Source organism: Trematomus bernacchii, unplaced genomic scaffold, assembly GCF_902827165.1.
Source record: "Trematomus bernacchii unplaced genomic scaffold, fTreBer1.1, whole genome shotgun sequence".
Classification (NCBI taxonomy): Eukaryota; Metazoa; Chordata; class Actinopteri; order Perciformes; family Nototheniidae; genus Trematomus; species Trematomus bernacchii.
In genome coordinates, this window is record NW_022987973.1 from 7,546,262 (window position 1) to 7,574,208 (window position 27,947).

Consider the following 27,947-nt stretch of genomic DNA (forward strand, 5'->3'; position numbering starts at 1 on the left):
TATTTTATTTTTTTAAGTGTCTGGCCATAAAACATAATTGAAAGTTCCTTTGTATATTCACAAAAATTAAGCAAATGCAATTAAAAAAGAAAATATTTGATGCAAAAGCCTTGATACCTTAAACAGATGTTATTAATGTAGTAAAACCATAGACTGTATATGAGTAAAACCACCGGGGGAAGTGTTAGGAGATGTGTGATGATGAGATGTTGGTAGAACTTGACTTTATGACAGGGACGTTATTTAATATTGCGTTGCAGTCTGCTTAATAGTTAAAGAAACAAAACAATTGAAATGGATCTACACAGACTTGAGTGCTACAATATTTAATGGTTTTAAAAGTCACATTATTGGAAAATTAGAAAAAAGAGGATTCGTGATGGTGGATGTATTTACAGTATTAGAAATAAAAATGACACAATGTAATATACTTTTAACCTGTTCCTATTGGTCGGATCCAGTCAGCTGACAGATCATGTGACCCAGCTGATGTTTTGACAGGAAGACATTTCCAAGCTTTTCCTGTTTACTGTCATTTAAATCTCTGTTTTTTTACATTATTTATTAAAAGTTGACTAACATGTCCAAATTGCACATCTTGACACTAAACCAGTGTTCTTGTTTATTACATTTCTTTGTGCATGCTATTTGTCAGAATATTTATAAGATAGACTTTTAAAAAGTGGTGTGGACAAAATTGGCCATTTCAAAAAGTGGTGGGGACATGTCCCCAGCGACCCCAGCGCAAATGACACCTATGGGTGAATTAATCATACCTTACCCTACAAATTAAACGCATAACACATATTTTTCCTTGGCAGCATATCCTCTGCACTGTCATTGTCTACACCTACGGTATACCTATTGTCCCAACCAACAGCTATACCAATCAAATACTTTGGGCTATGGGTTATCATGGTTAGGGGACACTAGATGTGAATGCAGTCTGACTGATAGTACATCTGCCTGTAAAGCTCTGTGGCTGTGACGAGCTATTCTGTTCGGTCGGTTAACTGCTGCCATCTAGCGAACACTTACTGCATGTATCTGTCAAATACTGCAGATCTGTCAAATACTATGTATTGCCTACAAAAGCATGGCTTTTCCTGCCACAAATAGTGTTTATATAATTTAAATAATTTTATAGTAGCCGACAAGTATTTGTTGAGCATGGTGGTTGAATTGTGTAACAAAGCGTTCACAACCTAACCTTAATAAAGGTTGGGTTTTTTGCACCCAAAGAAATAAAAACACATTTGTTTTAATGTGTGTTCGAACCATGATGTGTCTCACTGCAATGACTGCAGAGGATAATATATAATAATAAAAATAAGAGTTCTACATCCATGCTGCCACATATTTTCCAAGTCTCGTTTGTCCTGCCAGTAGTACTGTGATCTGACAACGCGAGATTTATATGGTCTAACAAACGCGCGAGCTCCTCGTACGCAAGATGACAACGGCCACGGCGTTTCTGTTCAGGAGTCCTCGTAAAAGTGGTACTTTTGAACGGTTTACAGATAAAGCCAGCCATACACCATACAAACAAAAAAGATAAGTACAAAGTACAAAGATTTTACATTTTATATTCTATATTTTGCCACCTTACTGAAGGCGGTCGTACAAATACAACTTATTCTTTTGAATGACTCTAATAACTTTATTGATACTCTACTTTGCTTATGACAACAGCCAAAGAGTCAATTAAACATAGAAAAAAAAAACACATTATAAATAGAAATAACACATAAAAACAAAACAATAAACGTTTTTATACAATTAATTGTGTAGTATTTTTTAACGATGATAATATGTATAATACAAATTCAATATTCCTATTCTTCAATGCTCTTTAAGACACGTGTCATTTAGGGTTTTAAAAGGCATTTAAAATGTTAATGGGGGGGGAATGTTATAAAGTCAGTATAAATTAATATCTGGGGGATGGCTCACCTGTTTTACGCGAGGGACAAACTGAAGAATACGGGCCCACTCAAACGCATCACCCCCTTTGCTCGGCCTGAAAGCAATTCACTCTGATGACGTCACTCGCAGAGTTGTCATGGCGTCTTTGGGACTGAAGCTGCTGCTGCAATTTAGCTAAAATCTGTCGACAGTCTGTACATCGAAATGGAGAAAAATGCAAGCCTGCATCGAGACACTGACGGGAGCACGCTGTGTGCCACGATTGCAGGAAAGATGGGCGATGTTACGGCTGTCGGTGGAGTAAAAGGAACAGCTGATAAATGCAAGAATAGTGAGGCTGCTCTCAGTAGTTTGGTCAACGTTAGTTGTAATAACAGCATCACAAATGTGAGTGCTCCCGGCGCAGTGAATGTCATCTCTAGTGCTGGGAAGTCGGACGTGCTAGAAGTGATCCAAGTCCTCCCCGTGCAGGAGCATAAGAAGAAGAGGAGCGAGTCGGGGTCCGGGGATCAGATCAGTAACGGGATGGGGCATGACTCGGTGCTGGCTGCAAGAGATAACGAGGGTGGTGCCTCAAAGTTAGTAAACAACACCCCTGACGGCCCGTCCTCACCTCCCGCTAAGGAGGGCGCAGATGTGCATGCTGAAGTGTTGACTTGTGCAGAAAGTGAACCGACAAAACTTGCCAAACCGACTCATCTTTGCACGGACAACGCAATCACGGCGCACGTCAGATCGGGGCTGTCCGGTGATCACACCTTATCGGAGGGATTGCCGAGTGGGAGTGACCCCGATCCCAGCCTCGGTGGAGAGTCCCGAAGCATTGATTCCCTGGAGTCTTTCTCTAACCTCAACTCCTGCCCCAGCTCCGATCTGAACAGCGAGGGGCTGGAGGACCGAGGACTGGCCCTGGCGCTGCAGGGCGAGTACGAGGCCGATGGGACAAAGACAGCCTGTGCGAAGGAACGGGCCGCCGCCGGACAGTCTCTATACCACATCAAGTGGATCAAGTGGAGGGAGGAGAACACGCCGATCATCACCCAGAACGAGAACGGCCCTTGTCCATTACTGGCAATCATGAATGTCCTTCTGCTTGCATGGAAGGTAAAGAAGATGAGCATAGATAAATAGAGACTAGGACTCTCTCTTAATTCAAATTGATATATTTGTAAAGCTCTGTCAGCAGCTGTTCTATATAATCATAACTATAGTACATTTAGACTCATTTAACACTTCACCTGACCTAACACTAAGTCCTGGTGCCTCTACCCCTCAGCACTTTCTGTTGGGAAGATTATTTCATTTAGTATTTTATATCAATGATATGAGGTGTTTTACAAACTGTAACACATGGGTCAAAAATACTAAATTGTTTTGTATTGTTTTTTTAGTTCACTTTTTTTAGCACTGCATTAGTTCACTGTTGCAGTGCTTTGTTTGATGCATGGGTTCAGAATTAATGAACAATGATACAACTGCAACAGTTAAGTGACTAATGATTAGTCAATCAACTATTGTCAGCTATTTTCAACATCTATAAATTGTTATAACTATGTATACAAAGAGGGATGCTTTTCTTTGTTTTATATCCAATACAACTGAACATATTTGGAATCAAAACAAAACAAGACCTTTAAAAACATCACATTGTAGTTTGACAATATTGGATATAGATTTTTCACTATTTTCTGACATTTTACAGACCAAACAATAATCGATTCATCTGTAATTGATAGAATACCTGGTTAAACTGCCCTAAACAGTGGGTTTCCATGTCTCTCTGTTGCAGGTTAAGATGCCACCTATGATGGAAATTATTACTGTTGAGCAACTGATGGAGTATCTTGGTGAGTGTCTATTAAAACGTATTAAACATGAGCAGGTTGACGCCACATCACTGATGAAAGGGCAACCTCAGTGAATATGGCATTCTTCTGCTTTTTTCCTCTGGCTTCACATTTACAATAACAAACTGTGTTTAATATAACCTGTTTTGTAATTTGCAGAAGTTAACATTTAGAAAGTAGTTCTCTCCAATACTAACATGTTGATCTGCTTTTACGTAGCATTGCCCATGAGTGCACATACCAGCCAATAAAGCTGCTGGCAGTGAGTTCGAACAGACTAGTAAACATTATTAGGTTTCACGTCCTCTCAAATTCTGGCGGATGCATACTTTAGGTCAGAGATATATATATATATATATATATTCCAGTCAACAGAGGAAGAGAGCAGAACAGGGGAATCCCCTTGATTAAATCTTCTGCTGTTGCAAAGGAAACAGGAGCTATCTCTTCTCTCTGGCTGTCTCCTGCCCTTCATAACTTTAGAATATCAAAGTCGAGAGAGTCTTATTACAGCAGGGGTTCTCTAGAGGTAGAGCTGGGCTTCACTAGCTTCTCCTCTCCAGTATCCACTGCCATGAGTAGACTAAAGTAATCCACATCACAGAACTGTATGTGAACTATTTTATAGTAGATTTTCCCCTTACTTGGACTTTGTATTGGCATGAATCAGGATACAGGGTTTCAGTTCAATATATTGCAATTCTGTAAGAAAGACGATACATTGCTTTTTACAAATATAATTGTAAGAAAACTGTTATAGTTTAAAGAACACATCGCCATATGTATACAATCTGGGTAAAACAAATGTACATTTTTATGCAATCAGAACAGTTGGATCTACATGCTGTCCCTTTAGCATCATTGTACTACTCATTGTGCGATATGAGCCACAGTTTGACCCTGGTCTTTGCATGTAAACTATTATTTATAAATCTAAACCATGTTTTGAGAATCGATACAATAGTCCAAAACATAATAAAGTGACACTTAAGTGTACCCCTGATATGGATTGTTGAACTTGTTCGTGTCCAAACAGTGCTCTCATCTCTATTCAATTGCAGTTAAGTAATGAAGGAATTCAGCAGTGTCATCACTATGTGCTTCTTTTTTTTAATATCCAAAAGTGCTTATTTGTGCTGTATTTGGGTGGACACCTTGTGCTTGCATTCAATATCAGCACACAACATGGATATCTTATCACGTCCAGGGGCTGCTAGATACTTCTAACCTCAGCAGCAATTGTCAAAACACACAGACACAAGGAGTGATGGTAGGTGATGTGTAGTTTAAAGCGGGTGGTGGTCCTCGTCAACAGTATGCAACGTAGCATGGCCAGTGATCCAGACACATTGGGGCAGACAGACACAGATATTAGTGGAGAATCAGAGTTCAGTGAGTCCACAGTTCAAGGGAATACAAAGCAGCGAGGGGCTTTCCCTGCCGTCCACATGCTGGAGTAAATCCACTCCGCTAGCTGGCCCCCTGCTGGAAAAAATGATTGAATTTCCAAAAAATACAAACAGGTATTTTTGCCTTTGCCTCTTTACAATCAAAATACAGTATTACCAACTTATAACTGAGTTGTAATGTAAAGTGCTACTGTTTTTTAAAACTGCAACTAGCAATTAGTCTGTTGTTCATTCCAAAAGCCTTGATAGTTCACACGTTTGACATAGTCTATGAACCTGGTTGGTGTATCCGTTTGCATTCACATGAAGAAATCATCGTGCCTTTCTTGGACACTCATTACAATTATTAAGCACAAATTCCAATACACATACAGGCTGTTTTTCCCACTGAATCCACGCCATTCATTCTATTTGCTTGTGCAAAACAACAAAAGTGTTTTTTCTCCATGTGTAGCTGTTTTCACTCAGTGTAGCTGTTGATGACAAGAGGTCCATGGCATTCCTCTGAGTAATACTCAGATCAAGTATGTGTTGACAGTGCAGCGTGGCTCTCTTGCCAGTTCCCAATAAATACACGAGTCTCTGTGAAGCGTTTTGAAAAACACTTACGCATGAGTTTTAAAAGTAAGGACTGCATTTAAGCTTTTGCAGCAATAACAAAAATATAATTGCATGGCTTCCTTAGCCATTATATCAATGTGATTTACAGAAAAGGTTTCTAATAACACAGAACAAAAAAAAAATGTACAAGCAATAAGTCTGAAAGATTTCAAAAGAAAATGTAATCACTGTTTTTTTGACGGATAAGATGTTGCAGGGAATGATCATTTTAAAATCATTATTCTAGTTTCTATTAAAAATACTTTAAAATAATCATGGTCGTTTTTTTTTCTAGGATCTATTTAAAACAAATACCATATGCAATATAATTGGTATGCTTGAATATCACTACAGCCCAATTATACTTTATTCAGAATTTTTTTTGACAAATACTTTACCTTTAACAGATATTGCGCCTCAGGCAGTTCGGATATTTGACTAGACCATTTCCGGATTTCTTTTTGTGACCAACTTTTTATTGTTCTTTTTTGTTGCTCTCACAGAGGGACCTATATACACAGATACAAATTATATAGACAATAATAGAAAAAGGAAAGGCAAAGAAAAAATATAGGGAATCCCTTTCCCATGCTAGATTTGTTGTTCTGTGTTCATATGAAACATTTTGTTTGTAGCGCCGAGAGCTACAGAGATCTCAGGTGACGCCACAGAGGACAGAGACTACTGATGCTGCATGTTCGGTACAGCCTCCACTTGGTAGAACAGCTGGCCCAATGGCTTTTCGAAACATCTGAAACCATCTGTCTTCTTCTATACAAATGCTTAAGATAAAAAGCTATTGCGATAATCAGTCATGGTTGTTTCGCTCTGTCATCATCTCTTTCCCTCTGTCCCTCTGCAGGAGACTACATTCTGGAAACCAAGCCTAAAGAGATATCAGAGGCTCAGCGGCTAAACTATGAGCAGGTAAGGCCTGCTTAATCACTGATTAATTATTATTAAACAGACATGTGTTTCTGCTTATGTGTGTGCATCAGTAATCTGCTGACTGTTCGTGGTACCTAAGGAGCACAGGGCTTTGGGGACGAACACACTCTCTCTGTGCTGAAGCCAGTGTTTGGGAGTTCAACAAGAGCTCTCACTTCTCATCGACACACTCAAAATATACCTCCGCTTGATGTATTTTCACCACAGTACACAAAGTGAGGTGCACACTTTGCTCTGATGTGCATGCTTACACTAAAGCCGGTTTTGTACATTTGCATTAAGGTAAGAAGATCAGCGGTGTTTCATAATATGGAAATAAGCATCGAGATGATGACAAACCACATGAAACTGAAGCTTAGCTTTTTTCCATTACTCTATACGTTACATAAGATATGTCTCAGAAGGGGGTCAGGAGTGTCAGATTATGTTGTTTCACATGGCTGTAAATGCTTAGAGACGCATGGCTGAGTCCAGTGTGTGTGTGTGTGTGTGTGTGTGTGTGTGTGTGTGTGTGTGTGTGTGTGTGTGTGTGTGTGTGTGTGTGTGTGTGTTGTGGTGTGTGTGTGTGTGTGTGTGTGTGTGTGTGTGTGTGTGTGTGTGTGGTGTGTGTGTGTGTGTGTGTGATTGTGTGTAGTTGTGTGTGTGTGTGTGTGTTGTGTGTGTGTGTTGTGTAGTGTGTGTGTGTGTGTGTGTGTGTGTGTTGTGTGTGTGTGTGTGGTGTGTGTGTGTGGTGTGCTGTGTGTGTGTGTAGTGTGTGTGTGTGTGATGGTGGGTGTGTGTGTGTGTGTGTGTGTGTGTGTGTGTGTGATGGAGCTCCAGCTACCCAGCTTCCTCCCGTCTCCACTGCCTGCCGAGTGCAGTGTGGGAGGCCCGGCCTCTCCTCCTCTTGCGTGGCAGAGCACCAGCACATCTGTGAATAATTTGAAGCCACACTTGCCCCTCATTCAAAGAGGAGCAAAAATAATGTGCAGTCTCCTCATAGAAGCTCCCTGCAACGCTCTTTCTAAATTTAAGTTGAGCAGAAATACAACCTCTTCAATAAATCAGTGGTGGCCTCAGCATGCACAGTTAAAGTAAGGGAGTGGTATGAGTTTGTGTTGCATAGTTATTATGGCAGTCTATTTCTAGTCACTGGCCTGAGAGCTCTTTTGCGAGGCTGTCCTCATGTCCGTGTGCTTCATGTGTGGAGACCAAAGTGGGAAGCTCTTTGAGATCTAAGAGAGAAAGTCTGAAATGTGTTTATGTGCATGTCAAACAAAAGGTGTCCTCCTCTTTATATCTTGGAGAGCTTTCATTGCTTATTGGATTGTTAGAAAATACAACTCAAGCTACCCTGCCTTTGAAAAGAGCAGTAGGAGTTCATAACAGAAGTAGTTCTATTTATAAATTCTGCTTAAACACATCATCTGCCACAGGAGAGTATGAGGATTAAAGTAGCATTTGCACGGTGGCTCTTTTAGCTATTGTTCAATATTGACTCGGAGGAGCAGTGGAAGTGAGAGTGAAGCCTCTTTCACAAGGCAATTCATCCATATGACTGTTGAAGGCAATGGGTTATCATGTTTGAGAAGCCTTTTTTTTTTTTTTTAAATGTAGTGTCATTCAAAGTTCTGGGCCTTGTTCCAAAATGTTTCTTAAACCTTTTTCTTTTGGTTCTGAGTAAAGCAGATAAAATGCAAACATGGGAGTTGAAAAGCATTGTTGCGTATGTCCTTAACCCTAGCCGCTTTGATGATGAACGATGCACTTTTTTCCAACAAATCTGTTTGGTAAGCTCCCTGGCAATCGAATGATGGGTCCTCTGAATAGGAATCTACCTCAAATTGACATTAGGTGATATGATGAACAAATTCTGATGGTGATGTCAGAGACAAAGCAAGAACCATACAAGCTCATAGGAGGATGGGAGAAAAGGGAGAGACTTGGCTGTCAGTTATACAGGTTGTGATGTTGGATACGTATTTAATTCAAGCAGGATCTATCTAATTATATAATCAGAAAATATGCTTTACACAGGGTTATCAGTTTGATGGGTACACGTTTACAATTTAATGCAATCCATTACAAGCTCCAGTGCACAAGCATGTATCGTTTTATGAATCCTATAATCAATTTATGGTGAGAAGTGTTCTGTCCTCTTTATGTGTGAATGGGGCCTGACAAATGCTAGAAACTTTGTATTAGCTTGATGACGCATCCAACAGAAAAGTAGAGCAGTGACAGCTGTGGATATGTGCCAGGCTTCATAAAAGTATGACCCACATTATGGGACATTACAGCCTAGTAAACCATTTTTATTATTTACAGCTCCCACTGATGGGTTGTGGTGTTATGATATAGTTTACATTTGTCCTGCAGGGATTGATATGAGGTTAATGGATATGTTGTGTTTAACATCCCCTAAAAATGAGTTGGTTTAGCAATGGCACAAGAGTGTCAGGCTTGGTTATAGACTTCTTTCTTGGCGGCATGTTTCTTAACGGCCAAACATCCATTATGACTAAAGAAAGGAAAGCTTTGTAGGAACAAACTCCTTTATCTTGGTACTGTAATGTCATATTCTGTCAACTACCAGTTAATACCATCTGTTTGGATTTAGTTTTTAGGTACATTTTAGGTTTTTAGGTACATTTATTTCATTCAAACCTAAGCAGAAGAGGGAAAGTAACTATGTAGAAAGGCCATCGCTAACGTTACTGTGGAACTGCATCCAACACACGCACAGATGAATGCCAGTGATGCTTTGATAATCATCGCCAAGCGCTCATCTGCTGTTGGATCCCTCTGCCCTAAAGTGAAGAGCTGTGGTCCATTACACAGCCCTGCTAATCCTGCCATCACTGCCGCTCATAAACGCCCTAATCCACACACTGAGATCATCAGATGGCCCGCTGAAGGCTTTTCACCTCAGCTCTCCGCACCAAAGCTGCAGTAGCTCACCCTCACTATAACTATTACTTTAAAAAAATCATTTTATTTTATGATTTGACAGCAATTATACTCTTCAGTGGACGTGCAACAGGTTAAAAAGTATTTATTCAGAAGCCTTTGAATCTGTTTGCTTTTTGGGATTTGAGACTTCATACTAGAAAAACCTTAAAATGATTGCAACACATCATGTAAAATAAGTATTCACATTTGAAATAATAAAAAAAAAGCTGTTGTAGTGAAACAAATATTATGCTGTTCAGAATATTTTAACATTGCCAGGTGTCAAATAAACAAAAGGATGTGGAGTGCATTCAACCGTGTTTCACTATTTTAATTTAGACCAGATAAAAACGTAACAAGTGTTTTTAAATAAACACTTTTATAACTTATTTTGAAAGGAATTATGTACATTTTGATTAGAATTATTATTTTAGACATAATAATATTTATTTTAAAGCTGTAAAAAAAACTTTCAGACTTTTAAAAGCAAAAGTACAAAGAATTTATAAAACAAAAATAAAATGGCAGACAAAATTACTAAATAATAAAAAAATGGTTAAACAGGATAACATCTTCACACTAGAAGACAGTGGTAGTTGATTACCATTTAGCCATACTGTTAGGTTGAATCTTCTGTTTGTTGTCTAGGGTTTATTGTTGTGGTATCTGTAAACTAATTGGCTTGGCTTTTGGCTCATTTTACTTGTATCTCTGCTGTCACTAGTCATTTATTGTTGGAAGAATGAGAGGAAATCACTCACAACACAAACACAACAGAGTTGAAGGGCTCAGCTGCAAGGCTTAACTTGATCCCAGACTGTAATGGCAGCAGAGGTTTGGAGCCAGCTGGGAAACATTGCTCTGAGCTCTGTTTGGTTCTCAGGTGTGTGGATGCATACACGTGAGTCATATATCTATAGATATATATGGCATACATATGATGTTATGTGTATATAAAGTCTCTAGGGTGCATCCTTTCCAATCATCAGATATATCCTACTTCAGGTTTGTCTTTTTTAAAGCAGCTTTTAAAGTCCTCGAGAAAAACAATGGCTTCACTAATTGCAGGGTGTTTAATAGTTTTATAAAAACAAATCTCAGTTCTTGTCCGTTTTAATTGGATTTCACCTGGTGTGGCCCAAACAGAGCTGAGAAATATACCTCTTCATGCTGCTTTTTGGTTCTCACACTGATTAGAAAAGAATCAGAGCTGTGTTTAGTGAGATGGAAGAATCAGAACTAGTGTTTGACTTTTCAATTATATTTTGTTATCACTAGTATTAGAGAAAAAGGTTTTGAAAGCTTCCAAAAATATACAAATGTAGAGAGAAATTATTATAATTCACTGACTGAACGATTGAAGAGAACCGTTTCCAATATGACCACCATCCAATCGCTTACTGCATTATATTTTAGGGAAGTCACAATTGCAACAACAAGCATCTGCAATTATGTCCTCCTAATTGTAAAACATGTATAAAACGCTGGTATTAAAAGGTGGTAAAAAGCTGTTGTGAAATTGGCTGAACTGATTTTGAGTTCATACTCACTGCTGAAGGCAGAAAAGAAGTCAAGCAAGGTGAAGCGATACTTTCTCAGGGTATGTGTGAAATCGACAAGCTTTTACAATTTTGACCAGACTGCTGCTTTAAGATAGGTCCGGGGGTCTGACTTTAACATGATGTTTTTGCTGAAATATACCCAGAGCAGCTTTTTTGGGTTCTGTGTTCTACTCAGTAAATGCCCCTGGCATCTCAATGCCTTGAGGCTTAGTTTTGTGTAACGTTACTTCCCTGTGACGCTGCATACTTTATATACATCAGCTTGATTTCTGTGTACATTTCAGTGTCCACAGACCGCCCACTGTCTCGCACACAGCATGGGGCTTTGCAGACTTTGACGGCCTTTGTTTTTAAAAAAGATTATTGTTTTCCTCCTAGTATCAGGGCTGAGTCTGTTCATTATGAAGGGGGCTGGTATCATGTGAAAAAGTGACGTCAATGCATACCTTCTGCTACAGTGAGTCATCTCCCATCATCTGGACAAAAACACACAACGATGTCGAAGCCATATAAAGTTGTTGAAAAGGTTTTATAACGTTATTGTCAAGCTTTATTTTGTATCTTTATATTATGACACGTGCTTTAAATTGCTGAGCTGACCCATTCTCTCCTCTAATACAAGTCATTGTACTGTTGACTCTGTATTAACCTACTTATGATTAATAAAGTTAAACTGAAACTAATTATGGCCAACACAAGAGGTGTCAGTGAGATCAAAGCTGTTGGATGATCTCTGTGGTGGCTTGTTATAATGTTGAATCATTCTGTGATGCACTGTTTGAGCCTTGAGAAATATTAAACAGTGGGCATTGATTTGTGTGGACATACAAACAAAGTAATGCAATCTGTGTTAACAGAATGCATCTTTGAAAAAGGGAATCATCTCTCTGACATGACTGTACTGAAAATATAACATATTAGGGGCAGATGTGTGGGAAAGAGTACTACAAGTTGCTTAACATGTAGTCAAAGCATCCCTTTTAGGCTTTTTCAGACGTAATTTGACCTTACGTCATCTATATAGATGAGAGCTATAAGATAAGAAAGTTATAAAAGTGAGGAAATTATCACTAAAGGATTTTAAACATACTTTGATGCTAAAGCTATTATTTACGCAAAATAAATTAAAATCCCACATTTATGTTTAATTCATATATTAATTTTTTTAAGTTTTATTTATAAAGCACATTTAAAAGCGATTTTTGGTCGAGCCAAGGTGCTGTACATGTAATAAAAACACATTACTACAATCACAATAAAAGACAATAAATTCGTACTCCGCTCTAACTAGCTTTTAACATTGAGATGCATATCGTCCTTTTTCTTCTTCTCTTCTCGTTTACTGTTACGTCTTTAACCCTTTAACTACCAAGGGAAAAATTATTTGTTTGCATTTTTTTATCAAAAGAGCCACAAATAACCACAAACAATTTTAATTTTTTTGACTGACCACACAGTTTTGTTTTTATGAGCCTCTACCAACTGGTCGAGCTGGCCTTTTATGGTAAAAGTGCATTTTCAACAATCATATACAGTACAGTATTTGTATGCATCAAACTCAAATAAAACACAAACTGAAATACATTTTTTTCTTTTATGGAAAATGAGCAATATATACAACCAGATATATTCATAAAAGATAATAAATTATAATTGTAAAAAATGAAAAAAAGTAATGTTAAAGGTGGGGTAGGTAATTTTGGAGAAACCAGCTCGAGTGTGCTAGAATTTGAAAATACACAAGCGGATCCGCTACTTCCTTATAGAGCCCCTCCTCCAACACACATGAACGCGCACATGACCAATGAGGGCAAGAGATACGTTTGTGCACAGATGGAAGGCTGACAGGCAGGTAGGCCATCCAGTTATTTTAGCCGGGCCGGCTAAAATGATTGGTCGTGCTTTTTACAGTATTACGGCTTCCACAGATGAAATTTTTTTATGGATTTTTTGTCAAAGCACTTAAAGGCCCAGACACACCAGGCCGATATCGGCCGTCTTCGGTTGTCTGGCGACAAAGCGTGCCCTGTCACCCAAAGTCAATTTGGTGTGTCCCGAACCCTCGGCCGTGACACGCCTTATTTAGCCTTTCACGGTCGACACCCGGCCGATTCAACATGTTGAATCGGCCGGGTGTCGGACACAAGCTATCGGGCCAAGAAACCACTCTGATCAGCTGTTCAGCTAGCAAATGAGAAACGAAACGGAAGTGAGGGACGTAAACAAACGATTTAAGAAGGCACAGGACAGCAGCTAAACCCCAGCAGGTGATACTTAAAAGACATCAAACATAGCCCTTAAATGTCCTCTCTTACCTCCCACACATAGCAGGGACATCTCTGATATCGGCGGGAGCGTCCCCGGCTGTCCTCTGCTGAGAGCTCCGTGATTTGTTTGGTCAAGTCCGGTTTTTCATCTCATCGGTTTATTTGTCAGTATAAAGTTGCAGGATTAGTCTCAAGTACCTCAACATTGTCCTTAAGTACAGTGTCTAAGTAAATGAGATACTGTCTACTGCTGTTCATTTACCTATTGTGAGTCGCCTCGGATAAAAGCATCACATGGAAATGTAAATTTAGCAAGAAGTGGCCATTATTACATTACTACATTGCTGACTCAATAAACTACACACCCGCCAGAACACTGCGATCATTAGATGCAGGTCTATTAACTGTGATTTTATAGTATGTCTGCACTTTATGTGCTCATTTCATCATTCATGTATTTTTATATTCTAAAACATGTTTTCGATGGACGAGAGTGAAAATGGAACGCACACGCTATTTGTTGTTTGTTTATATCAGTCTGTTCTTCTTCTCTGTCTTCCGGTTGTTGCCTATTTTGAATGACGAATACACACTACCGCCGCCTGCTGGTAAGGAGAGTTATTGCCACTCACGCATGCGCAGTTCGTACGTGCTCGGCTGAAGTCTTTGCGGTGTGTTTCAGTGCGACACATGGCCAAGACGCAGGAGAACTCGCCGATGCAACTGTCGGTGTCGGCGAGTTCTCTGGTGACGGCCTGGTGTGTCTGGGCCTTTAGATATTCATTGCTATCGGGATGTTAAGAGCATTCCATGGAATATAACAAAAAGTGTATCTCGAGCCAGTTTCTCAAACTTACCTACGGTATGTAATTTATTTCAGAAACACTTTTTGTTATATTCCATGGAATGCTCTTAACATCCCGATAGCAATGAATATATTAAATGCTTTGACAATAAATACATAAAAAATGTCATTTGTGGAAGCTGTAGTACTGTAAAAAGCACGACCAATCATCTGAGCCGGCCCGGCTAAAATAACTGGATGGCCTACCTGCCTGTCAGCCTTCCATCTGTGCACAAACTTATCTCGTGCCCTCATTGGTCATGTGCGCGTTCGTGTGTGTTGGAGGAGGGGCTCTGTAAGGAAGTCTGAAGGTGAAGTCTTTTTTTGTGCATCAAGTTATCTAATTATTTTCAGTCAGTGCTCTGACACTAAAAGATGTCAAAAATGATATGGTTACCTTACAAAAGTTGACCAAAAAGAGTGATTTCTTCAGCAGTGATTTTTAGCATGCCAACTTTCTCAGTGGAAGCTAGCTGAAGGGCATTCTGTTCGAACCACAGTGACATCTAGAGGTTGTTTTGTGCATAACATGTCAACCAAATGGTAGAGCTGGCTGAATCAGATGGAGTTAAACTTTTTTATAATTTTTTCAACAAGATATCAAGACACAAAATGTGCTCTACCAAATGGTGGCGCTGGCTGTTAAAGGGCTAAAGTAAAAAATGCCCCAAAAAAACACAGAGTTAATGGAATGCATTATATTGTCGAGTGTTCCTGATATTTTGTCCACCCCTTGCTAATATTACCAAAGGGAAATATCAAATGTCTCTCAACAATGAGTCTGAGTGCTCACTCAGAAATATATTATCAAATGATTTCCTGGCAGCGACTTCCATTTCCTCCTGTGGTTGTGGGATGATTGACAGTAAGCAGAGCGAAAACGAATAAGTGCTGTAAATATGAAAACTCTCAACTGAGTCACAGGAAAGTGTAAAGCAGAACTACTTGATAAAACAAATTTGAGGCACAAATGTGTGGAAACTGTTTTTTTGTAGTGTACAGGAATACATGTCAGCTAATGGCTTCTCGTAAGTGTAGAAAAATCAATCCAGCTACACTGACTGTGTGCAGACAAACAGGAATAATGAGACACACAAAGGCACGCGCAACAGCTGGACAAGGCACAGCTTGTTTAATACAAAAATATAAAATACAAACGTTTTATTAAAGATATTTGTTAGTACATTGTATACAGTATGTATACACTTTGCTGCATTGTTATCACACATTTCCTAACATAGCATCTGATCTCCTTATTTCCTAGAACATGAGTGATGCCATGGCGGTGTTGCACAAGCTGCAGACGGGTCTGGATGTGAACGTGAAGTTCACAGGGGTGCGGGTCTTCGAGTACACCCCAGAATGCATTGTGTTTGATCTGCTCGACATCCCTCTGTACCACGGCTGGCTGGTTGACCCCCAGGTGAGATGGACTTCACTGCTGCCTCTCTTTACTTCCCAGAAGCAATCTTGTTTTATTGCTTGCCTCTCTATCCTCAACACGTGTCCTTAGAATTCATTCCAAGTATTAAAATATTCTACCGGCCAGTTCTTGACGTTTTTCTCAGGTCGTGCTCACACTAGTTATTGTCTGTTTTGTACTAACCCTAATTTATGACAAACAAACCTAGAGGGGTGATAATGAAGTAATACACGCAGACAGGAAACTCTCAGAAATCTTTGCTCATCCTGATTTATCAGTGATACATGAACTTACCTGACTGAACTTGAGTGAACCTCAATGTGCCTTATTAATCTTCTGTAGAGTGGCTTATAAATAAAGATAGAAAGCAGGATGAAAACCTGACGTCACGCACCATATGGTATGAATACCATGCTGTAGAAGAGTGGGACCACACATTTTGCTGAGTTAACTGCCAATGGTTACCAAATTATTTTTGGAAAACTATACAGGCAATCAGTGCCTTGACATTTGCCACATTTAAAGATTTTAGCGTTTGAATGAATAGTAATGTCATATAAACTGTACTGAGTCAAACTTCTGTGGTATGTCCTTTATGCGTTCAGAGTTCTCTTGGAAGCAGACCGCTTCAATTATATCGTTCACACAACCCTAGATAAAGATGGTAAACATGAAGAGGGATCAAGTTTACAAAGTGATACTAGTTTCAGTATGAACCTCATTTCACTACAACGTTTCTCTCTGTTCTACATTTTGTATAAATCGACTGTGGTTTTCATTAAATCAGCTTCAAAGCTTGGTGAGTGTTCTTTCCCACAGGTTTTGCTGTTTTTGTTTGCAGATGCAGGACATTGTCAAGGCAGTGGGAAACTGCAGCTACAACCAGCTGGTAGAGAAGATAATATCCTGCAAACAGTCAGACAACAGTGAGCTAGCAGGGGAAGGTGAGTGCTATCCTCTCTCTCTTCTCCCCCTCTGCTGTCTGACCTGCCTGACTCCTTCCTGTCACCCTCAGCTCCTCTCCCTCCCTGGGCACTTGGTGGTGGAGGAAAAAAAACGAAATCATGCATTTTGGGGACATTTTAAAAGTGAAAATTAGCTTCTAAGGAAAAATACATTTTTGATTTTAAAAAATCTTCTTTCTTTTAATTATACTATCATGGGGTCGTCCATATCGAGCATCACAAGTAGGACTTTTTACTGGAAAGAACATGAACAGCAACTTCATTAAATGATATGTGTTTACTGTCCAGGGCAAGCCAAAAGGAAACCAGGACATACATGTGTCCTTTCACTAAATAACCTACTTCCACAGCTCACACTTTTCTTTCCAGCTGTTGGTAACGTCTCCACTGAAAATATTTGCTCATTCAACACTGAGCTTCCTGAGTGAGCTGGTCTGCTGCAAAATCAACACATGAAAGCTTTGAGCCGAGGGTGATACGGACCTGGCACTTTACTCCTTTCAATAATATTTCTGGATTTGTAGCTTAGAAATGTACAATTAGGGCTTATTTTAAAGTGGACCTATCATGCTATATTTGAATAATATAGTGTAGGACCATACCTATATAAGGCATATTTATACTTTTTTCTTTTCAAAATACCAAACAGATCATGCATTTTAGCCATGCCTCATTTCGCTCAATTTGCACTTTTTTTTAGCTCTGCTCTGCAAGGGCAGATTCTGTGAGAACAGCACCATCTACAGGCCTGGCATATGTACTACAGCGTCTCCAGCGCTTTCGAACGGCAATGGCCGTGGCTGTCTCCTCCTGATTGGTGGAGTTGGCCCAATAGCCGTAGTGCCACCGTCCTGACGTCAGGACAGTGTTCAAATCTGGATCAGTTTTTATCAGATCCGTTGCAGCCCCTTTTTTAGAGATTTGGGTATGGAGGAAAATAGAGAGGGTTGTGTTTTCTGACACTTGGTGAGTTCCCTGGAACACCGGGGAAACATATTCATGTATAAAAGACGTACAAAAGTGCATTTTGCATGATAGGTCCCCTTTAAGTGACATATATGCTGCTCATCACTACTTGAATAGAGGAATTTTCTTCTTTAACTACAAAACTATCATTTTAATATCCATTGCTAACCCATTGTTGCCTTGAAGAGTATCGAAAAAAGACCCCTTAACTTGTGGGGAATAACCAACATCTCCTTTATCTAGTGGTATGCTCACGAGACTAACTCATGCACACTATAATGTTACTATATAATACACTTCAGCTTGCAAGGACAAGTAGTAGGCAGGCCCATTTATTTAATTGGATCTAGAATTTGCTGTTTTTTATTCTTCAATATGTAAATGACCAATTTGTGGGTGAAGTTTCCACTCATATAAAACTCTACTCTTAAAAACGACTTTAGTTGTCATGCTTTAATGTACTTTAATACAAGTTTATTTTCTACCAGCCTCTAAAAGTTATTCTCGGATGGAGTGTTTGTTTGACTGCCTGATTTCCCGGGGATTTGCTCCAGATTGAATGCCGCTCTATTTTACAGATCCCTCACCATCTGCCTCTCAGCCTATATTGAGTTCACTATAGCAACCGTGACCATTTCCAGCAGCACAAAGTCTGTGTTCAAATAGCTACAACACACATTACAGCGGGGTTTCCAAATAGTGACCCATGAATGAGTAAGGATCGCTGCAATGTAACGCAAGTGACTCCATCCACTGGTCTGTGGTCTAATAATGCAACATAACAAAGCTATGTTACTTCATAAGTAGATTTTTAACAGGTGAAGCTCATCCAAATGAAATCAACATCGACATTATATCACTAATTTTTAAGTGAATTGTTAAATCTGTCTGTATATTCTGTGAAATATACGGATTAAAAGCAAGATAAGATAAAGTATTCAACTGACACTGATCTTAAAGGTGGGGTAGGTAAGTTTGAGAAACCGGCTCGAGATACACTTTTTGTTATATTCCATGGAATGCTCTTAACATCCCGATAGCAATGAATATCTTAAGTGCTTTGACAAAAAATCCATAAAAAAATGTCATCTGTGGAAGCCGTAGTACTGTAAAAAGCACGACCAATCATTTTAGCCGGCCCGGCTAAAATAACTGGATGGCCTACCTGCCTGTCAGCCTTCCATCTGTGCACAAGCTTATCTCGTGCCCTCATTGGTCATGTGCGCGTTCGTGTGTGTTGGAGGAGGGGCTCTGTAAGGAAGTGGCAGATTTTCTCCGGTTGTGTATTTTCAAATTCTAGCAATCTCGAGCCGGTTTCTCAAACTTACCTACCCCACCTTTAAGTCCATGTTTCTGCATTTGCTCATCAATCACAATTTCAATCTCTCCTTCTTTGTCTCCTCTTTGGTTCCTCTTCCCCTCCTCTCGCCCCAGGCATCGTGGCAGAGCAGTTTCTGAGCAGCACAGCCACTCAGCTTACGTACCACGGCTTATGTGAGCTCACATCCACCGTACAGGAGGGAGAGCTCTGTGTCTTCTTCAGGAATAACCACTTCAGCACCATGATCAAATACAAGGTGAATACTGTAAATTATACCTTCACCTTAAGTGTAGGTATACTCAGATTGAGACTCCAGTTTGGAGCTTACTTTAGAAATTGCGGCAACTTAAAAGAGGTTGTGTTATTAACTGTCCCCCCCCCCCATTCAGTGACAAGCAGCTTGAGGTCCTTTACTTTAACCGCACATTTACTGTGTTTTCTGTATTACTCAAATGGGTATTCTGACAGAATCCTCTTAAAGGTAAAGATTTCTTTCTGATAACTGTTCATGTTCATATAGATATCAGCAAAACTACCTTTAACTCAGCATAATGAACTTGCTTTAATGAAATATTGTTCTGCAGGGTATTCAGTAAGAAATCATTCTGGTGCTTTCTTATATTATTTGATGAATGGTTGATTTTTATAGGGGAGCCTTTTGGTAATATTTAACTGAATTGTAATAAATGTAACTAGTAATTTGCAGTAGATTAAGATAAATAACTTGCTATCAAGTCTTGCCCTCTACCGTTGGAAGCACTCTTCTCTCTGTTTGTCTTTCCATTTGCCTAAAGCTCCTTGATATTTTGCTGTACTGTTAAATAATAAATAATAATAATACATTTAATTTATATAGCGCTTCTCATCTGCCAAGACAAATCTCGAAGCGCTTCACAGCAAAGGACACTGATACAATTTGAGAGATTAAACAAATAATAATAATAATAATAAAAAGTAAATAAATAAAATAATAATAAAAATAAATAAATAAAATAAAATAAAAGTCGGAGATAGCGATAAAAATGGCAATACTCCAGGTGTACCATGCTCAAAGTTTATTGGAAGGCCTGCCGAAAGAAGAGGGTCTTAAGGCCGGTTTTGAAGCCCTCGGTGGAAGGGGCAGATCTCAGCTGATCTGGGAGGGAGTTCCAGAGGCGCGGGGCGAATGAGCAGAAGGCTCGGTCTCCCATTGTTCGGAGACGTGTGCGGGGGATGTAAAGAAGAGGAGCGTGGCTGGAGCGTAGAGAGCGGGTAGATGTCTGGGTACGGATGAGGTCACAGAGGTATTTTGGGCTTTGTCCATTCAGGGCTTTGTAAGTGAGGAGCAGAACCTTAAACTGGATCCTGTAGTGGACTGGGAGCCAGTGTAGTTGTGCAAGTATGGGGGTTATGTGTGCGGACCTCTTTGTACCGGTGAGAACTCTGGCTGTACTGTTCTGGACAAGTTGCAGGCGGTTGATGGATTTGGCTGGGAGACCGGAGAGGAGTGCATTGCAATAATCTAGTCTTGAGAAGACGAGTGCATGAACCAGTTTTTTGGTGTCATCAGTTGAGAGTGAGGGCTTCAGTCGGGAAATGTTTTTCAAGTCCTGCTATAACATGTTCTAAAAACTGATGAAAGCTTGGTATTTATGTATACACGTGTACAATATTACACCAATCACTACGACCCTTTAGGCGCCTGCCCACTGCTGGATTACTATATCACTGCCGCTCGGACAGACCTTTCCTGTTGTCTGCAGGATGGGAAGGGGAGCCTGCTTACTTAATTTTGAATAGTACTCCATTGTAGCCAAAGTAAGCATAGCTGTGTGTATCACTCAGCAGCCTAAGTTATTTTGCAATCACTGAGCTGCACTTGTACATGTACACACAGTTACAATCATTTATGATAAACAACCACATAAAGATTGTTTGTGCTTACGCAGGGTTCCTATGCTTCTTTCAGTCGAAAACCTTTGGCCATATGTTTGTCATAGGACACAGATGGAAATGAGGGTTAAAAAAAATCTCCTTTTTTCTATAGGCAGTCTAATAGTGTTTAGTTTAGTCCTTTTTGTTAAGTTTATGTTCTTGCTAGCTGATTTTTCCTGCAAAGGGTTAAGGTATGCGCAATAGTTTCAAATGTGTGATGCAATGCTGCATTGTTATGTTTAAATTAACCTTTGGTGTAGCAGATTCACAATAAAGTAAAGTGCCGTTCATCTGCAGGTATGTTTGCAATATTCGATTACAAATTTCTCATAATCTATTGGCATGTTAGAGATGATTTCATTGATAATGTCCAGCCATAGTCTGCGCTGTCTTTTAAACAAGACTTCAATAGGGAGAAACATATTAGTGTATGGAGCGACCCTTGTGCATCATGCTAGCTAGATCATCTCTGAAAATGTCCTGTCAATGTCCCTGGAACAGGAGTAACCATGCAGTCTTGTATGTCTGCGTGTGCTGTGATACTGATTGGATATTTGTATGTAATGCACGCCTGCTTGTTTCCCAGGGCCAGCTGTACCTCCTAGTCACAGACCAAGGCTTCCTGACGGAGGAGAAGGTCGTCTGGGAGAGTCTGCACAACGTCGACGGAGACGGAAACTTCTGTGACTCTGAGTTCCGGTTGCGGCCTCCGTCGAACCCAGAGACTGTGTACCGAGGCCAGCAGGATCAGATAGACCAGGTCTGAGCACTGATGCAGGCAAGACTAGACAAACCAGAAATGATCCACTCCAAAACCAGGATTGATGTATAATCACAACATGGTTTTTTACACCATGAGACAGAATACAAGACCAGTAAGGTCACTGTACTGCTCTACAAACATTTATAAAAAACACTGGAGGAAAGGAGAGCCAAAAATAAAGAAACACATAACAAAGATTTTAGGAAGCCATGTGCAAAAAGATCTACTGTGCACCATCCCAGGCTGAAACTAAAACAGGGAGGTTCCTTAATAATAGATGTGTATGGCTCCCGCACGCGCCTACCTCTGTTCTCATCCATGATTTGCTGTAGCACATAGTCACCAAATCGGACCATAATGCATTGGGTTTATGTCTCCCGGCTGCTTTCATAGCTGTCTGCTCATTGGTCGGCCACAGCGCTCAAAACGCTGATAAATTGTCTGCCTTCGCTCCCACACACACAGACCTCCACGAGCATGGGGGCTATTACTTTTTATTTTCGTTGCTTACTCAGGCCCACTCCTTTTCTCCGAGATGGGGTTGGTGGAAAAAAATCCATGCAGGCAATGTTCTGCACTCATAATCAATTCCATTAGGTTGGAGAAAAGGTGTAATGATCTCAGGGGGGAAATTGGGTCTTTGTCAGGGACAGAGTACATGAAATAATATAAGATACTGAGTTTAATACCATGGATAGAAGCAGGATAAAGGACATTTTAAACCAATTAATACAAAGAGTAGAATAAAGATGGTACAGCAAATTAAAATTAATGGACTAACACTAATGACTCTATTATTAGGAAAGTAATAGTGTTGTGGATTGTTGGTATTATAGGCTGAGGAATTACAGCTGCTGCATAATCACACCACAGTTTAGGCATCACATTGACACTTTTGCTCATAAATTATCAAGTCTTACTCTGTGTGTGCTTGTGTGTGTGTGTGTGTCAGGACTATCTGATGGCGCTGTCGCTGCAGCAGGAGCAGCAGAGCCAGGATGTGCAGTGGGACCAGCTGCCCGAGGGCATCAGTGACCTCGAGCTGGCAAAAAAGCTCCAGGAAGAGGAGGACCGGCGCGCCTCCCAGTACTACCAGGAGCAGGAGCAGGAGCAGGCGGCGGCAGAGGCACAGGTGGGGGGAGGGGAGGAGGACTTTCTACAAATGTGGAGCATTTAATGTAGCTCAGAGGGCTTTTGGAAACAGATGGATGTCTAAATCAGAGAGTTTGAGCTATAAAAGAGGAATTCAATTTCAAAAGAGATAATGGTATTATTTTTTCTTGTAACGCAAGAACAGTGATATCCAGACACAGGCATCGTCCCTCAGACTGCCCTTATATCAGTTATTACACCTCCTTACAGATATGTAAGATATACCATAATGATTCAATTATTTCTTTAAACGACAATATTATAACCAATGTGGCACTCCTTTAAGTACCTCTTGATTTTTGGTAACAACAATAATAAATTATATAATATTAATTTTAGTAATTTTTTCTAACAAATATGCATATTTCTTACCTAAATATGAAACAACAAATAAACATCAGAATATAAAAAAAACTTAAAACTGAATTCCTTACTTCCCCTTTCCTTCACTTAATTCCTACTTTTCTTCGTACTTATTTTTCACATAAATGCATGTCATTGACATAAACCAAATCTAAAAAAAATATATATATATATTTTAACACCTTAAAAGGTAATATTATATCTTAAAATGTATGCTATGACAGGTTTATTTAAACACAAAGTTGGGAAGTGTTTCCCAACTTCACGTGAACTTAAAGAAAGATTGATTGTTTTTCTAGATTTCTGCATAAACATATCTCAAAGTATTCTTTTTTTTTCAAAGCCTGTACAATTCTTCATATTTTCTAACCAAGACCTTAATATTTGCCTTATCACTTCATTCCAGTTCAGAACACTATAAGTAGCTTTGCATGAAACATACTCATACCTATGAATTTATACCCTTCTGCCCTTCAATCCTGTTTTCGCAGCAGGGCCAGCCAGAGCCGGCCGAGGGAGAGGAGGTGGACAGAGGAGGAGCAGGAGGAGCAGGAGGAGGAGCAGGAGGAGCAGGAGGAGCAGGAGGTGGAGCAGGAGGAGGAGCAGCAGCCGGCACTGGGACGGCAGCTGCAGCAGGAGCCACACCCAGCCCGGGAAAACAGACCTCTAATGTGGAGCGCAAAGCCAAGAAAGAATCGAAGGATAAAGACAAATGTATGATTTTGTAACATACAGTGTGTCTGTATGAGTGTGAGTTTTAGGTGCATTTGCTTTTTATGTGAGAAAGGGGACTGCATTTGTCTCTCCATGTACTGGACACTTGGACAAACAAGGGAAGGAGACGTTATGAGGAGAGATGCGTAGAGACTAACAGAGGATTTGCTGTTCCCACACCACTGGTGCCTGCTATCCTCTATCCCAGAGGAAGGGACACTACAACGACAACTACCCCTTATCTTTCATACAGTCGGCCAAACTCTGTTACAAGTAGCACAGTGCACTATATTTGTGATGTGGGGTCAAGTTTATTCGGGGTGGTATATTTTATAGCAAAAGACATAATCTGAAGAGACAAAATGTCACCTTCTCTCCATTTTACTTTTCCCAAAAAGTTCAATCATTTCACTCATGTGTCATTGCTGCAGCTTATAAGCTTTTTTGTACGTTTCAATATTTACAAAATGCGTTTTTTAAGTTGATGCCAAGATTCACTTTTTATTTATGTATCTGTGTAAGATACTTTTTATTTTTCTGGAAGCTGAGAGGGATTTGCTCATAATATTGCCTGTATGAATTTGGTGTAACACTATTTGTGTCCCCTCCGTAACACTATGTACCGAAGGGTTCATTAATGCCAGATAGCTGCCAGACTCTGTAACTACGCAACAAAACTCATCACAGTTTGTTCAGATTTGCCTTACCAGAGTATGGCAGTGTTTTATTCTGCTCTGTCTGAATGTGAGTGTGTTTGTTTTGTGTGTATTGTATGTACAGTTGACTTGTGGTAAACACATTTACTGAACATCGCTGACGCTGAAGTTTAGGTTTGGAATTAGACAAATCTTTTTACGCCGTATAAGTTCAGAAAAGGATTTGTCTTTCCTTTTTATGTTGTGATTTTATTTTACCAAATGTATGTTGAGGCAGTCAAACTGAAAAGAACGTTTCTGGTTTAAGTTGTTTCTGTGAGAGACCCAACTTTCTTTTGGAAGATTAGATTTGTATTAGATTGCACCAAGTTTAGATTGTGTGGTAGTTCTCAAAGGCCCGTTTCTTTCCCACAGTCCCTTGCAGTTTCCTGAAGAGCTGAAGTGTGCGTATATGTGTGTGTATGTGTGTGTGTGATTGCAGGCACTATCATAATCCCCTGTGTTTAGAAGTTCCACTGCAGTCACGCTTAAAAAGAAATACTGCAAAACATAGTTATTTGCATGTAATCTTCTTGACAAGGGAAGTTCATTTAATATTTGTCAACAGGTTATTTTCCAGTAACCTGAATCCAAAATATGTGACACAGAGATTTACAACACAAGTTCAAACTCCAGTTACAAAGTAGGGAACCTGACTTGTGTCATGCTGCTGTTTTCTCAAATGGACGTTTCCTTTACCGTTCTCCACCAGTTCATTCAATGTATTTTTTAGCCCCATTCTGGGTAAAGATTCTCAAATGTCAAATTCATAGAGGGATACATTAATCAGTTAATTGTTGAACATTAGGTTTCTTTTACAAACTAAGTTTTCCTGGGGGCATACGATATATACTCTGAATTCTGTGGTATGGACTTTTTACTTGTGTGCATTTCACTGCAGCGCGCAAACACGTGATGTACATATTTACCTAATGCATTCTTATAATGGATCTAGCTGGTGGTTTGTGCCATTATTGTACCATGGGACTGCCTCCTGAGAGACTTTTCTATCTATACATTCCAAGTGGATGCCTTGACTCTAGCCTTCTGTTACAGACTGAGGGAGACAGTTTTTGCAGTGCTTGTAAAGCGGTCTCCATTGTTGTGTTCTGTGAGAACGAGTTCACGGCCAGGATAATTACATGGAGGCAGCAGGCTACCTACTGTGTGGGAAACCCTTTCTGGTGGGCTCCATGTGACGGCTGGAGATTGAGCTCCATGTTTGTTTGGCCCTAAGGCCGCATTTTGTAAATAATTAAACGCCTTACAACATTTCAACACATTTTATAGGACAAAAGGAAACGGGTGGATTTCCAGAACAAGACAATCCATGCATTTTTTCACATCAAAAATACTCTCAGGCCTTTTGTGTAGGGACATACCCTCCAGTGTCTTTTATGTATTGGCACAGTTCCTCGGCCTATAATCACTTCCTAAATCACAACTTAATTTCTGCGAATGTAAACGCACAACTATTTTAAATATGAAGGACACTATATTATTTAAGACCCTCGTTGACTTTTACACTAAAGAAATGAATAAAGCTGCTCCTCGTGTCATTTTTGACTACCTGAAAGAAATAAAAACCTTGGACAGGGTAAAGAAACATTGTTGATTATATATATTTGACATCGACTCCTTAGCTGTTTATTTTTTTCATTGAGCTTAAAATAATTACACATATAATAAGGTGAATGCAAGAAGGAAGTGTTTGGCAACATTGCTTCTTTTTTTGTCCGTCTTTTCTGAATTTCACCTCATTTATATCTCGGCACATCAAGTGAACATGCTGATTAAACATTCTTGGGTGAATATTTAATAACGTCACTTGGTGTCGTTTAAAATAATATGGGAAGTTTTATTTTGGCCTGTGTTTGTATGAGTGAAAAGAGTGCGAAATGACACATGCCACCCATTCTAATTATTTTAGATTTACTACTGTGCATTAGCTTGCTACCCCTCGTCATTACTATCCGAATTTGATATTTTGTTGTAATGTGTTTGTTTCACCCTAGTCCCTAAGACGATTTGATCAGAAGGATATTGTGTGTTCAATGTCTCAAAGTGGTTTTTATTGTATGCCTTGTAAAAGTGATGGTGGGGTAAATGCTGTAAAATTAGTGTTTTGACAAGGTGGTCGTTGAACAAATAGTCGTTGTAATTGGTTTTGCACTGTTACATTGATATTACTGTTGATATGCACTAACAAAAGAGAAACATACCTCATTTTATACAGAACATACATTGTGCAAGAGTGCTATTGTCCTTTGGGTACTTAAAAAAAACTGAATCATGGCCAAAGGATTATCTCAACATGGTAGCAGTTTCTTAAACCAGCTGAATAATATTAATTTGTAAAAATATGAAAGGGCTGTTACATTCTTTTGGCTTGAAATGAAAGTACATTGGTCAAAACAACTAGTACCACTTTAAAGGAACTTGCTGCAGTTTGATATATTCAGGTTAGAGGTACACCTATACCAGACAACAGGATACCAGTACAAGGCCTGAGTACCAGCACAGAGCTCAAAGACGACGAGGGACATGTGAATTACAACACAAGACCGATGGCTTTCATTTGAATGGTCCAACAGAGGCAGTTTTTCTACAAAATACAGAAGAAAATATGTAGACAACCCAGGTACTCGACTCAATCAGCAAAAAATGGTGTAGGTGCACCCCTAATTCAGGTAGTTATTTTTCCAGGCCAGAGTCCATCTTTTAACTACACAATTTACTCAAATATGCTCACACCTTGACAAACAAAAAAGGGGAAATGGCTGATTTCTAAAGCTTAAGTGTCATCTATGTAGCAAAAAGAGGGACATGCAGAGTGCTGAACAATCTAAAGGGAGCATTTCTTTAATGCAATATCAAACTCCCTGATTGTACTTTGTGGTGCATTTAGTGTGGACTTAAATACTAGAAAGAGTAACGTTTTATTAACTATCCCAAAAAATATAATTTCCACTGTATGGCCCACTGTTTATATTTCACATGAAACATACAAGCAGAAGGAAGGTGTTTGTTGGGAGGTTACTCATTTGTGTTGATTTCAATGTTCATCTATTTACATAAATGACCAAATAATGTATGTAGCTGTTCACATCACAGTCACATAATGTATATGGTGATATATATATAACAAAATGCCTTATAGACGAGGGACATTCAACCTGATTAGAAGTACCACCAGGATAATAAAAGACTAAGATCATAAGTTGTTGTGTTGTCATTTGTAATGATAATAACAATCACTTTAAATGACCCTATTGATGACAATTCAACCTAATCACTTTGAGGATCAGACGAACCTGATGACTTATGTATTTAAAAG

At 39.5% G+C, this 27,947-nt stretch overlaps 1 protein-coding gene across 2 annotated transcripts; it reads left to right on the forward strand.

Moving 5' to 3' along the window:
* The first annotated feature begins 1,822 nt into the window (after positions 1-1,822).
* mindy2 (MINDY lysine 48 deubiquitinase 2) lies at positions 1,823-27,808 on the forward strand. Of its 2 annotated transcripts, none has more exons than XM_034116254.1 (9): positions 1,823-3,030; positions 3,716-3,773; positions 6,645-6,709; positions 15,599-15,757; positions 16,599-16,701; positions 19,123-19,265; positions 21,510-21,683; positions 22,639-22,818; positions 23,696-27,808. In XM_034116254.1, the coding sequence occupies exons 1-9, from the start codon at positions 2,131-2,133 to the stop codon at positions 23,927-23,929; spliced, it is 2,016 nt and encodes a 671-aa protein (XP_033972145.1). In that variant the 5' UTR covers positions 1,823-2,130; the 3' UTR covers positions 23,930-27,808. The 2 variants fall into 2 exon arrangements, with proteins under 2 accessions (XP_033972145.1, XP_033972144.1); XM_034116253.1 differs by having other exon boundaries at positions 1,824-3,030; positions 23,693-27,808.
* Positions 27,809-27,947: the final 139 nt, after the last annotated feature.

Excerpts from the sequence above, each read along its gene's own strand:
- mindy2 (XM_034116253.1), top strand. The coding sequence starts at position 2,131 with ATGGAGAAAAATGCAAGCCTGCATCGAGACACTGACGGGAGCACGCTG. Across the intron at positions 3,031-3,715 it reads TCCTTCTGCTTGCATGGAAG|GTTAAGATGCCACCTATGAT; the intron begins GTAAAGAAGATG and ends TCTCTGTTGCAG. Across the intron at positions 22,819-23,692 it reads AGGCGGCGGCAGAGGCACAG|CAGGGCCAGCCAGAGCCGGC; the intron begins GTGGGGGGAGGG and ends CTGTTTTCGCAG.